Source organism: Myxine glutinosa, chromosome 3 (assembly GCF_964187855.1).
Source record: "Myxine glutinosa chromosome 3, kmMyxGlut1.1, whole genome shotgun sequence".
NCBI classification, from domain to species: Eukaryota; Metazoa; Chordata; class Myxini; order Myxiniformes; family Myxinidae; genus Myxine; species Myxine glutinosa.
Window position 1 is genome coordinate 65994842 of NC_136263.1, and position 14641 is coordinate 66009482.

General features: G+C 43.9%; 1 protein-coding gene and 1 long non-coding RNA gene across 6 annotated transcripts in view; one reads left to right on the forward strand and one right to left on the reverse strand.

Annotated features, from left to right (window-relative positions):
• Positions 1–8368, reverse strand: part of LOC137423493 (extracellular calcium-sensing receptor-like) — a 65981-nt gene extending 57613 nt beyond the window's left edge. For all 4 annotated transcript variants that reach the window (XM_068110729.2, XM_068110727.2, XM_078774153.1 and 1 more), the window contains exons 1-2: positions 8066–8368; positions 3135–3420 (exon numbers count right to left, since the gene is read on the reverse strand). In XM_068110729.2, coding sequence (XP_067966830.2) covers positions 3135–3420; positions 8066–8316 — 537 coding nt within the window. In that variant the 5' untranslated portion in view covers positions 8317–8368. The remainder of the gene's footprint in view (positions 1–3134; positions 3421–8065) is intronic.
• LOC137423495 (uncharacterized) overlaps positions 8100–14641 on the forward strand; it is a 76798-nt gene continuing 70256 nt past the window's right edge. Inside the window, exon 1 of one of the 2 annotated variants that reach the window (XR_010983722.2) lies at positions 8100–8338. This is a non-coding gene — a long non-coding RNA (uncharacterized LOC137423495). The remainder of the gene's footprint in view (positions 8339–14641) is intronic. The other variant, XR_010983723.2, reaches the window with a different exon arrangement.

Sequence of the window (14641 nt, forward strand, 5' to 3'; positions counted from 1 at the left end):
ACCAAAGCTGTCCAGTTCTTTGGGTCCATAGTGCTGAGGAAGAACTTCCATGAATGCAACACAATATCCATGGCTCTCTAGTTCAGTCCGTAAATTTGCCATGAGGTCCCAGTTGTAAATGTCCTCCACAGCCATAATACCAATGAATGTCCAATGAAAATGGCGGATAAGGTTTGAGTAGGTCAGTGGAAAGGTGGCGTAGCTGTGATAAGTATGCACAAAGGAAGGGAAACGTTTCTTGTCACTGAAGCAGTTACATCCTGCACCGAAGCTCACCTGTAACACAAGGTAACATTGATGCAGAGCAGAGACACTATTATGTTATCTTCAAATTTCAAACTCCTTCACGAGTAGTTTATGTCAAGCACTTCCTTCATTGCAGAGCTTTCTTTGGATGGGCTGAGCATTGGGGTCCAGATTAATCTCCAATTGGTTATAAGAAGGTAGAATGGGGCCCTCTCAGGCCCCAGAATATCACTTCTTTTTTTAGGTTTACATGTCAAGTCCACATTGTGAGGTTTTCGATATCAGCGGAACCTTTTCAGGTGTTCCATATATGTTGGACCTTGAGCAGTTTTGTGGTGATAGGTGTTGTGAAATAAAATTCAGAAACTTTCAAGAAATGAGGTTTTATTGAACTATATCTCTACTCATCCTACAACACAAATAATACAGATTATTAGTTCTACAAAGAAAGCAATCATGCATACATCTTCTTCTAGTTTCCTGCAAGCAAGCAATAACGTACCTGTTAAATCTCAGTAGTCTACAGCACTGGGATACATAATGCCACCCGATAGCGCGCCGAATGGACACAGTTTATATAAGCTCTCTCAAGGTCGTCCCTTCGCTCGGATCGTCTCTTCACTCAGCTCGAGACATTACATCATATTTCATCACAATAGGCAAAGCCTTGCTGCATTTCCATCATAAATGTGGCTTTGGTTCCTTTAGCTGCTCGAGATGTTTCGTCTCCGTTTCAGCATGAACCCAAAAAGCTTCAGGCCTAGTGAGCCAGATTTTGGCAATAAAGGGCAATTCGCACACATTCTCTTAGGCTTCCAACCCCAGCTAATGGGAAGTGCTATGTGAAGACCTCAATCCCTTACCATGTTGCATCTTTATTCCAAGGTTTCTTTTTTTATTATTGTAGCTGAACCCTACAGGACAATTTTCAATTGTAGTTAATTTCTTGTGAATTTATTTTTACCTCATCACTTAAGCTTTCCTCCTGTCAATTCTCAATGCCCTACCCACACCCTTATTGCCATTGCTGCTATCATCATTCTTTCTCCCATCTCTCCTGAGATCACTTTGCCAAACTTTCTATTCATCCAAAGGAGTTGTACCATTTCCCTGTATTGTGCTCTGGCCCCACTGCTGGGTTGCTCCATTTTGTTTCCTTACCACTCTGGTATCAGGGCTGTCAGGGTTTGGTCACTCTGAACCTCCACTTTTCAAGGGGCTCACAACATCAGTTCCTCATTAGGAGCTGTGCAAGCCATTTGTCCCTCAGCAGGTTGTGTAGGAATGTTGGGATCTGTTGTCCCTGACAACTCCCTGAGACAATACTTCGTAGAATCACCTTTGGCAGCGGTTACAACTTCGAGTCTTCTTGAGTATGTCTATCATCTTCGCACATCTGGATTTGGGGAGTTCTCACATTCTTCCTTGCAGATTTGCTCAAGCTCTGTCAAGTTGGATGAAGAGCATCAGTGAACAGTAATCTTCCAAGTCTTTCCACGGATTCTCAATCGGATGCAAGTTTTGGCTTTGGCCCGGGCCACTCAAGGACTTTCACATTCTTGTTCTGAAGCCGTTCCAGTGTTGCTTTGGCTGTTTGCTTGGGGTCATTGTCCTGTTGGAACATAAATCTTCGCTGCACTCTGAGGTCTTTTGCACTCTGATGCAAATTATCCTCAAGGATTTGCCTGTATTTGGTTCCATTCATTGTTCCCTCTATCCTTACAAGTCTCCCAGTCCCTGCCACAGAAAAGCATTCCAATATCATGATGTTGCCACCACCATGCTTCACGGTAGGGATGGTGTTCGATGGGTGATGAGCTGTGCTCGGATTCTGCAAGACATAGCGCTTTGCATTCAGGCCAAAGTTCAATTTTCATCTCAACAGACCACAGAATATTTTGCCTCATGGTCTCAAAGTCTTTCACATTCATTTTTACAAACTCCAGGCATGCTGTCATGTGCCTTTTTCTCAGGTGTGGGTTCCATCTGGCCACTCTCCCATAAAGCCGAGATATGTGAAGTGCTACAGAGACTGTTGTTCTTCCTGCAGTTTCTCCCATCTCAGCCAAGGAGTTCTGTAGTTCTGTCAGGGTGGTCATTGGGCTCTTGGTCACCTACCTCACCATGGTCTTTCTTGCCCGGTTGCTCAGTTTGGTCAGACAACCAGCTTAAGGAGGAGTCTGGGTAGTTCCATATTCTTTCCATTTCCTGATGGAGCTCACTGTGCCTTGGGAACTTTCAACTCTAGAAATTGTTTTATACCTTTCCCCAGCTCTCTGCAGCCTCACAATTCTATCTCGGAGTTCTACGGGCAGTTCCTTAGACTTCATGGTGGAATTTCTGCTCTGACATGCACTGGCAACTGTGGGACCTCATATAGAAAGGTGTGTTTCTTTTAAATGATGTCCAATCAATTGAATTGACCACAGGTAGATTCCAGTCAGGTTGTAGAGATATATCAGGGATGGTCAAATGAAATGAGTTGCACGTGATCTCAATTTTGAATGTTATATTAGCAAAGGGGTTGAATACTTATTGATTCAAGACAGTTCAGCTTTTCATTTTTAATTATTTTGGAGGAATAAATTTTTTTTAATCCCACTTTGACATTATGGGTTATTACGTGTAGATCAGTGAGAACAAATCTCAATTTAATCCATTTTAAATTCAGGCTCTAACACAACAAAATGTGAAAAACGTCAAGGGGTGTGAATACTTTCTGAAAGCACTGTATATATTTTGTTGTGGAAAGGAAACAGGAAAGACAAACACACTGCTATCACATTCATGCAGAATATTCTCACCAACCTATGTTTAAAATTGTTCATCCACAGTCAATGTGCAAGAGGAAAAAACAAAACAGTTTGACACATGGTATAAGTTCCCACCTGCGGTATTAAGAAAAGGCCCAATGCCATACTCAGAACGTCGGTAACTTTTGAAGCGTATGGACCAATCACTGCATGTGGACAATATTGAGACTTGGCTCCAGCTACATGGTCGACCTTGCTCTGCATGAACCCCAGACCGATGGTGATTGTCCGCGGGATTGAGAAGCAGGTGTCATGGACTTCATAGCCCAGTGTGGCATTAGGCAGGATGTTGGTGTTCATATTGATCTCCCTTATTGCAAACAGCATGGTCATTGCCCACTGGAAACCTTCAAGTATCACCCTGGAACAAGAAGTAATCGTGATTCTCACACGCGGTTCTTTCTGGACTTAATGTTGGACTTGATGACCTAAGTGTCCTCTCCAAGTTATGATTTCTATACGGACCATGTCCATGTTTAGCAGAAACACCCAGCCATTAATAAAAACTCGTGCCGATTAGGAAAAAAGGTGAAATTGGATGGTAAAGATTGTGACCTATTCGATTCAGCCGATTCCTTCGGGATGACACTTCTAGCAAGTCTCCAGATTTTAACATTGTTCGAATATACACGATATGATTTGCTCAATCTAATAATGGGAAAAAATACCACAATAAAAAATACGTTTTAAAATTTTTTATCACTTACCGTACTTTCAGTGTTTAAAGTACAAAATGAGAGTTTCTTTGCAAGAGTGAAAATTCGTTCCAAACTTGTTGAACGAAAACTCAACTACACCTCGACACCTGTTCAAGGTCCTGAACATTCTGAACTTGAAATGAATAATAAATCTGCGATATTTTGTTTCTGAACTGTATCAGCTGTACAACTTATTAGCAGTCTTGCTACTACTACATTGAAGCCTGTTGTTGGCTTAACAGTTAAGGTGGCGCAGGCATAACGTCTTAGGTTCTTGAGTTGTTGTTCTTGTTGTTGTTGTTTAGACTCGGACAGTTCTATTGAAAAAGCCTGTGGCAAGGAGAGACAGCCGATCGATCTCACAGGAGCCATCCAGAGATCCCCCACATCCAGGATGTTGTACACCGCCTTCAGGAAGTCATGGCTACGACCGAGTTAGAGGGGGAGAGAGAAAGGGAAAGAGACAGACAAGAGGGAATGGGCCGGTCCATGGGGACCGATCGGCTCTCTGACCCCGCGCTGCCCTGACAAATCCGGGCAGCAGGGAAGAATGGGGAAGATTTGGCCCCAGACTTGCGTTGGGGGGTACAACCACCACGAAGAGGCATCCCCGATAGAGGGTCTTCAGTTTGAGCCCCGTCATGCCAATAAATAACACCAGGTGGGTTGACTCAGCCTGTCATCCTTCTGAGGTTGGCAAAATGAGTATCAGCTTACTGGTGACAGGGGCACTGGATCAACGGCACAGCAGCACTTCCAGAAAATGATGCAATCAGCAGCCACAGTTTGTATAAAAAACAACTACTACTACGACTACATCATTATTATCAGGGGATCCTCTATTGCAGACTGTTCCGATGTGCTTGAGGCCGAGGGTGTACTCAAGATGTCGGATTAGGGTGTGGGGGATTCAGTGAAGGAATGGTTGCTTCCCTCCCAGAATCACATAATCAATGCAAACGGGTACAATGGAAGAAGGCGCCTTGCTCATCTTCTATCTATATATGTATAAAAGAAAGTTTTTGTTTGTTTGTTTGTTTGTTTGTCTGGGCGCGCTAATCTCCTGAACGGTGAAAGATAGGAGGAAACCTCTAAAACTAAAAATGTGGGGACGGGCCCCGGGAGTCATTTCGGACCCGGGGTCCGAAAGTCCTTTAGAATTTACATTTTATTTTTCATATAATTTCTATATTACATTTTTTGCAGGGGAACACTGGCTGGACATCTCAAAGGTGAGTGCACATACCTCTAAGTTATCCTATCAGCCCCGATAACTTGTCTACCTTTCGCCAAAGACACCATGGGATATTTCAAGTCTACCAGGCAATGCTAACCAATTGGACACCCAGTTTAACATCCATCTGAGTGACGGTGTACCTTGTGATGCAACACCCCACCTGCGAAGAACAAATTCGACAGTTTATAGTGAAATCGGGAATAAAAGTCAGGCGAGGCAGTTCACAGGTAAGTTTGCTGCATGTGCAAGATAATGTCGGACTGTATATCTAAAAGTTTTAAAATTAGTCAGGCATATTCCCCAGTCCCCACTATGATTTTGAGCTACGTCACGTAGTTGATTAAAACAATTTGATCATTTATTTTTCAAACTTGTGACGTCAAAATGACATTCGAATCTACCTTTATAATATAGATGTTGGTTGTAGTTACCTTTTATTTTTATTTTTTTTGTACACAGTGCATTCAGAAAGTATTCCGTGAAAGACATGAAAGCCCACAGAATCTTGTTTCTCACAGTCTGAGAGTCCTTTAGGTGCTTTTTTGCAAACTCCAAGCAGACTTTCATGTGTCTTTCACTGAGGAGAGGCTTCCGTCTGGCCACTCTGCCATGAAGCCCAGATCGGTGGAGTGTTGCTGTGATGGTTGTCCTTCTGGAAGTTTCTCCCATCTCCACACAGGATCTCTGGAGCTCAGCCAGAGTGACCATCGGGTTCTTGGTCACCTCTATTACCAAGGCCCTTCTCCCCCGATTGCTCAGTTTGGCCGGGCGGCCAGCTCTAGGAAGAGTCCTGATTGTTCCAAACTTCTTCCATTTAAGAATTATGGAGGCCACTGTGCTCTTGGGAACCTTCAATGCAGCAGAATCTTTTTGGAGGCTTCCCCAAATGTGAGACCTTGTACAGTGCCTCGACACAATCCTGTCTCTGAGCTCTGCAGGCAGTTCCTTCGACCTCATGGCTTGGTTTTTACTCTGATATGCATTGTCAGCTGTGAGACCTTATATAGACAGGTGTCTGCCTTTACAAATCATGTCTAATCAATTGAATTTACCACAGGTGGACTCCAATCAAGGTGTAGAAACATCTCAAAGATGATCAAGAGAAACGGGAGGCACCTGAGCTAAATTTCAAGTGTCATAGCAAAGGGTATGAATACTTATGTCAATGTGATATTTCAGTTTTTTCTTTTTAATAAATTTGCAAATCTTTCTAAAATCCTGTTTTCTCTTTGTCATTGTGGGGTATTGAGTGTAGATTGATGAGGGGAAAAAATGAATTTAAACGATTTCAGCATAAGGCTGCAACATAACAAAATGTGAAAAAAGTGAAGGGGTCTGAATACTTTCTGAATGCACTGTACAAGATCGAGGCTGGTGTAAGAGCTAGCACATTAAACACACATTAGCACATAAAACACAAAAAAACATAAACGGACACATAAAACAATAAAGGGAGGGGGAGACAATATGGAGAGAGAGGGAAGCACACAAGCACAACAGTAGAGAACAGGGACATCAGGAGATCTGTGGGAGGGAGAGGGCTAGGGGGCTCGTGGCAAGGGGTACATGGTATAAAACAAATTGACACTACTCGGAATTTCAGGACTGAATTTGGAGATTGAAAGAGGTGGATCTGGGGTGTATTAACAGGGGTAGGAAAGATCAAGGTTTTGGATGGAGAAGATAAGAGATGGTGGTGAACAGATGTTTAAAGACCTGGAGGGAGGGAGTGGGATTGAAGGGAGTGGGGGAGTTTGTTCCAGAGGCGGGAAAAAGGAATGAAAGAGTGAAGGTGAGCAGAGAGTCTTGATTTTGGTAGTTTAACCATAAGAGGGTTGCTGGCAGATCTTTCTTGTGCAACCTGTGGGAATATTTGGGGGATAGAACACAAACAGAGCTGGGGGAGCTAGGCCGGAGATGAGTCGGTAGAAAACAGAAAGACCACCAACCTGCCTGCGGTGAGAGAGTGAAAGACCCTCGGAGTTAGCTTCATCGCGGGAGATTCCAATGATTCTGAAAGCTTTGGTTTCTGCAGCGTGAAGCCGAGCTCGGTGTGAGGCACGAGCACCGGCCCAGAGGGGAGAACAGTATTTCGCCAACAAAGGTAGATGGAGGTTATGTTTTCACGTTTATCTGTCTGTGAACAGGATATCTCAAAAAGCTGTGGACAAATTCGGATGAAATTTGGTTCAGGGGTTGGGTATGTAACACGGACGAAATTATTAGATTTTGGTGAAGATCCGGATCTCGATCTGAGAATGTTTAAAGATCCTTCTTCACCAGTGGGTGATAGGGCTGAAACCCATATATAGCACGATATCTCGAAAAGTTGTGGACGAATTCGGACGAAACTTGGTGGACAGGTTGGTTGTTTGACAAGGACGAATCGATTCAATTTTGGTGAAGATCTGAATCCAGATCCGGCCTATCAGTGGGATACAAACCGTAAACTACCAACCAACTTGATTGAAATACCAACTTCCTTCCTGGAAGTCCTTGCAGTGCCCTTGTGTTTTATACTTATCCCACCCCTCCCCCCCTTCCCACGCCTCCTCCCTCCTCTCCCTCCCACAGATCTCCCGATGTCCCTGCTCTCAAATGTTGTGTTAGTGTGCTTCCCCTTCTCTCTCCATCTTGTCTACCCTATTATATGTTTTGTGTGGTTTTTTTTTGTGCGTTAGACGTGAGCTCTTTCACGAGCCTCGATCCTGTATCCAAAAAAAAAAAAAAAAAAAATTCAGCCTGGCGGAGGTACGTGCTCCACCGAGTGATAATCTAGTAAGTAATACCATTAGAAATTAAAAAATACATATCAATAGATGCAAAGGTAACTGCAGGTTTGTGAGACAGCTGAACGTCATCAGGACAAGTGGCATACAAGGATGGACGATACCCCAGACAGCCTCATTCTGGACACGAAATGTGGACAAACCTATTCCGTCTCACAATAAACGGACAAACGTGAACCATCCATTATTATATGTAATGACACGAGGGTTTACTACAAACAATCAATGGTCTCATCGTTAAGTTATAGTTGGTTCTGGAAAGCGAAGGTGCAGGTGACGTACGAGGTGCAGATGAGCTGTTCGGGCCGCCCATCTCGGAGCGATCTTCGGTCCGGAGCCGAGTCGTGCAGGGGGAATAATCCGCCCAGCACGACCTGTCCCGGCACGCTCCATGAACTGCCTGGAGAGCTCAGCCCCGACTGGGAATCTGTCGGACGCTCCTCGGCGACGAACGGGCAGACAACGCTGACGGCGAGAACGATCCGGAGTCCAAAGAGTACCGGACTGAGAGCGAGTCCGCGTGGGAACACCATCCGGAACCGGATCGGACACGTGGTCAGTCCCGGACTGTGTGAGCCGCGAAACCGCGGGAAGTAACGCGCGCGCTCCACCTTTTGAACACCTGGTGGCCCCGCCTCGGGACACCTCCATATCCCCGCCCCCTTAATCAGTGCCATCCGCACGTCGGGAATTCAAATGCTGATTCATAATGATATTATAGGTAATGCCTTATTATGATTTATAACTATTGTTATTAAACATTATAAATGAATTCCCTCTCTGCACTGAAGGCATGAGAGTCTCTTCAGGAGGGATGCAGATTTGACCTGGGTCTCGAAGTACTGCACCTGATCAACATGGCCAGATGGAGAGGATCTGTGGTCAATCTGTGGCTCATGTGGTGCTGGATCCACGCTTATGTGGTGCTGGATCCCCGCTGATGTGGTGCTGGATCCCCGCTGATGTGGTGCTGGATCCCCGCTCATGTGGTGCTGGATCCCCGCTCATGTGGTGCTGGATCCCCGCTCATGTGGGCATCGGAGGGAACGAGGCCTGCGATGTTGCAGCCAAGTGTGCGATCACATCCGAATGTGTCACCCAAATCCCTTTGGGTCCGTCTGAAATTGAGAATGTGGCCAGGGACAAGATCGTCAAAAAATGGCAATCCCAGTGGGATACCACCACGAAGGATAGGTTCTGTTACAGGGTAAATCCAGCCGTGACCCCCCCCCCCCCACCCCTCTTTCGGCTACCTCAGATGTCCCGCAGAGACCAGGTGGTTCTCTCCAGTCTTAGACATGGGCACTGTCGACTTAATTCGTATCTTCACGTGATAGGGTGTCACCCTTCCGGGACTTGCGACGCATGTAGGGAACCCGAGTTGTTAGTACACGTGAAAAAGTAAGTACACCCCATGTAAAGTTTTGACTTTTTCAACATATTTCAACATACAGCTATTTGATCTTCATTTCAACAATATTGATAGATAAAGCTGATATAATATAACAAATATCATGAAACATTTACATTTTGTAGTCCATTGTATAATTTAAATTTAAAAAATGCAAATTTTGAATGTGGAAAAAGTAAGTACACCCCTACATTTATCACTACTTCAAATATTAAGAATCAGGTGCACCAGCTCAGGTGCAAATGATTAGAACATCGTTAGAGTGGATCTTGGAGGAACCTGTCTTATTTAAACCTCAGACATTTAGTTTGGTTTGCTCTTTGTTGTTGACGTGTGCGGCGTCACCATGCCTAGATCAAAAGAGCTCTCTGAGGCCTTCAGAAAGAAGGTTATAGATGCCTACCAGTCTGGGAAGGGATTTAAAAAGATCTCCAAACAATTTGAAATCAATCATTCGACTGTCCAGAAGACCATCTACAAGTGGAGAAGATTCCAAACAACTGCCAACTTGTTCAGGCCAGGCCGCCCCAGCAAGTTCAGCCCAAGAGCAGACCGCAAGATGCTGAAAGAAGTCTCGAAGAACCCCAGATTGTCATTACGGGACCTACAGGTAGCTCTTGCCACTGTTGATGTCAAAGTGCACGAGTCTACCATGAGAAAGAGGCTGCACAAATTTGATCTACATGGGAGGTGTGCCAGGAGGAAACCTTTTCTGTCCAGAAAGAACATCAGGGCAAGACTAAAGTTTGCCAATGAACACCGAGGCAAAGACCAGCACTGCTGGAACAATGTGCTCTGGACAGATGAGTTAAAGGTAGAGCTATTTGGCCATAGTACCAGAAGACATGTTTGGCGAAAACCAAAGACAGCATTTCACCACAAGAACCTGATACCAACTGTAAAGCATGGTGGTGGAAATATTATGGTTGGGGGCAGCATTGCTGCATCAGGGCCTGGGCAGCTCACCATCATAGAATCCACTATGAATTCTTCATTGTACCAGAGGGTGCTTGAGCATAATGTGAGGCCATCTGTTGGAAAGTTGAAGCTCAACCGAAGGTGAACCTTGCAACATGACAATGACCTTAAACATACCAGTAAATCCACCAAGGAATGGCTGGAAAGAAAGAAATGGAGGTTTCTGGAATGGCCAAGTCAAAGCCTGGATCTAAATCCCATCGAGATGTTGTGGGGGGATTTGAAACGAACTGTGCATGCAAGAAACCCCTCAAACATCTCAATTTTTTGTTGAATAAATTATTGAAAAGTCAATTTTTCATTGTTTTTTGTTCAATTATATCACCTTTATCTATAGATACTGTTTAAATGAAGATCAAATATTGATATGTCCACATATGTTATAAAGATTTTAAAAAACATTTCATGGGGTGTACTTACTTTTTCCACATACGAAATTTGCATTTATGTTTATTTAAATTATACAATGGACAACAAAATGTAAATGTTTCATGATATTTGTTATATTATATCACCTTTATCTATCAATATTGTTGAAATGAAGATCAACGGAAGACTTCCGCTGAACTTGGGGACGACTAAGAAGAAGAGCTTTGTTGGTCGAAAGCTTCTCGAAAATTAAAGATCGACGGTCCTGAAGCTACGTCCGCATCTGATTTAATCTCCCGATTATTCATTTAATGCAAATGAGACTCCCTGCTCATACTTTGGAGTTTCTACTATTTCTCACAGTTATATATATATATACATATATATATATATATATATATATATATATATATATATATATATATATATATATATATATATTATATATATATATATATAATATATATATATATATATATATTATATATATAATATATATATATATATATATATATATATATATTATATATATATATATATATATATATATATATATATATATTATATATATATATATATATATATATATATATATATATTATATATATATATATATATATATTATATATATATACATATACATATATATATATATATATATATATTATATATATATATACATATACATATATATATATATGTATATATATATATATATATATATATATATATATACATATATATATATATACATATATATATATATATATATATATGTATATATATATATATATATATATATATATATATATATATAATATATTATATATATATATATACTGTATATATATATATATATATATATATATATATATATATATATATATATATATATATATATAAGTATTGGTATATATGGATATATACCAATAAATAAAAGCTGACCTTCTGTCCTCTTGCCTCATATTAATCTTTTGATCTCAAATCCAAATTTCTAAAGTATATAGAGCAATAATAACAAATTTTACTTCACCTTTCCAATACTTATGGCGGGCACTGTACACACACACACACACACACACACACACACACACACACACACACACACACACACACACACACACACACACACACACACACACACACACACACACACACACACACACACACACACACACACACATTGTTGCGGTTTTGAGAACCCACACATATAACATCGTTATAAAGGTTGCACCCCATAGATAGGCCACAAGCAACACGTAGGTCACCATAGGACGTCAGTTATTTCATAGTCTGTGTTTAGATAAGGCCATTTTCCAATAGTTGCATCTGCGTTGCATCAATCACATAAGAGTAGGCCCTTCTGTTCATTTTGGCAGCCTCCCTTCCAAGCGAAGCCATTAAGCGCTAGCCAGTCTGTACTCACCCTTGTCCTTTAGGTTGCAAGCAGCGTTCGCCACCTCGCTAGGCTTCTGCCCAAACCAGTCCAGAAACCCACGAGGTAAGGCCCGAAAAGGGGGCGGAGCGCCAGGATGAAGGTGCGGCCACGTCAACCAGCCATCAAGGTGGGGCCAGTAAGCCATAACCAGCCAACCAGGTCTGGAGTGGGAACGCCTGAGAGGCGTGGTTTTGGGCTTCCAGAGCGTTCGCTGGCTTGGTTATAAAAGCGCGCACGCAAAGCCCGTCGAGAGGACTGCAAGGAATCACGCTTGGTAAAAGGACTTATGCAGCGGCGCTCGTTGAACAGGACTGTGCACAGAAGACTTATCGTTGTGCAAAGGACTTACCAGAGAGGACTGTGCAAGGAGGACTGCTGCGATTTGAAGGACTTGGAAGGGCCGATGTGATTATAAAGGACTGCAAGGAATCGCGCTTGGTAAAAGGACTTGTGCAGCAGCGCTCGTTGAACAGGACTGTGCACAGAAGACTTATCATGGTTGGAAGGACTTGTTGGGAGGTTGGCTTGTGATAAGAATTTACGGAGCAGCGCTCATTACCGAAGACTGAAGCCAAGCATTGGTATTACAAAGGACGCGCTGTGGCAACCCGCTCTACTAAGGGCGAGCGCGCGGCTCGCATTGCCAAGAACCGCAGCATGCAGGACATTGGGGAGGGGGTGCTTGGGGCGAGTAAGACCGGTAGCGCCAGTACAAAAGCGCCGGTACACAAATTACGTATGCCGATAGCCCAAGCTTACCTTCCCCCATCATTATAATTGTCCGCTCGCGTTACACTACGTGGAGAGCTGCCTGCCGGGTTTCGTCTGCTGGACCGGAGCCGGACTGGAGCCTGGACACCATCGCCGGACCTTCCACCCTACCATCTGCATCCCCGTGTGAGTCTGGAGTCTGAGACCGAATCTGAGAGTGATCGGGCCCATGTCCAGGGAATAGAGTAAGACTGTCTAAGGCTGCCCTGTGTACTTTTCCTTCCTCTTTCTTTCTTGTACATTCTTTCGTTTCCTCTTCTTCTTTGTACATAATTAATAAATCAATCTGTTCTTCCTATTTTCCTGGTTTCCTCTCAATCCGATCATCCTAGTCTTTTCTCCATTGGGTAAACGTGGCACGATTAGGAACCGCTACAATCGGGTCTAGCCATTGTTAACAGCTCGGATCGCGGATCGCTATCCGCTCGGCGTTTCCACCTGATATCCGTGATTCGAGCGGGAGTTATTCCCTTGCTTCACAGTCGGTGGTAGTACTTAGGTAATAGGACTAAAACTCGACCAACAACCCTATTTACCACCGACCGGAAGGAACGTTATAACCCCCAGGGTCGCGTCGGCCAGATAAAAGACAAGGGGATTAACCCCTTCTTGATAAGGGGAGAGCCGACGTCGGAGATCCGTAACAATTGGTGTCTGGGAGTGGGATTTGAACCCGAACCAATTTTTTTTTTTCTGGACAAAATTTGGTCAAAATTACGAGCGGCCGAAATTTTATTCGAAAACCAAATTAAATCGTGCCATGGATAGCCAAGGCGATCGGATGCCGGTGGGGGTAGAAGAGGAGGAAGGGTTAGAGGCAATCCAGGACCTCCGGGATGAAGTGGGACAATTGGGAGAGATGGAGGAGGAAATTAATGAGGATGCAGTGGTAGGGGTGGCAAAGGAGCAAAATGGCGGCGCCTCGCACATGGCGGCGAGTGCCAAGCCCACGGGGCCAGGGGACTTCCAATTATTTATGGCGCAAATGATGGGGTATATGGAAAGATGGCTGACAAATCCAGCAGGGAAATGAATAAATTGGGAAATCAGATTGGGGGATTAGACAGCAAATTTGAGGGATTAGACAGCCAGCAAATTGGGGGGATTTGAAAGCAAATTTGGGGGATTAGACAGCAAATTGGGGGGATTAGGAAGCAAATTGGGGGGATTCGGAAGCAATTTGGGGGGCCAGTTGAAGGACGTGAATGGCCAAGCCAGAGAAATAAACGAGGGGTTGGCGGGGTTTGAAAACAGAATGGGACACATAAAAGAATATGGGAAGGACATTGACCACAGGTCGGGCGGGAAAGGCACAATGGTATGCGACAGGGTAGCGCGACTTGAGAAGCGTGGGGAAAGCGAGCCTGAGCAAAGCACAGCCGGGTGGACCGGCGTAGAAATCGCGACACGGGGTATGGGAAAGCCGACGACCGCCGAAGTGGAGGGGGAAAATTTTATTAGCGCCAGCGGTCGTCGAGGAAAAATAGAATGAAATAATTATAGTGGAAATTGGGGTTAAGGAAACGGCGGACTTAGAAAAGCAATCACGGGAGGAAGAGATGGAAATTGTACAAAGTCTGTGTTCGCATCATGATGCCGCACTTCCTAACCCCAATGAAAGTTTGCAGTTGGTGCGTGTGGAGAAAAGGATTCCGAAGGTAAGCCGGGCTGTATATGGCGCGAAAAGGTTTGGCGCGAAAGGGTTTTTCACACGCTTGGGATCCCGGCATCACCCGGGCGCTTGTGGAAGGTCCGTGGTGCGTTGTATGAAAGGAAATGGCGCGCGTGTGCGGCGCCGAAGCGCGAGTGTATGATGGAATCTGAGTGGGAGGAGTGTGAAACGGAGTGTGTAACGAAGTGCTACACAGAGAGTGAGATGGATGGAGAGAGT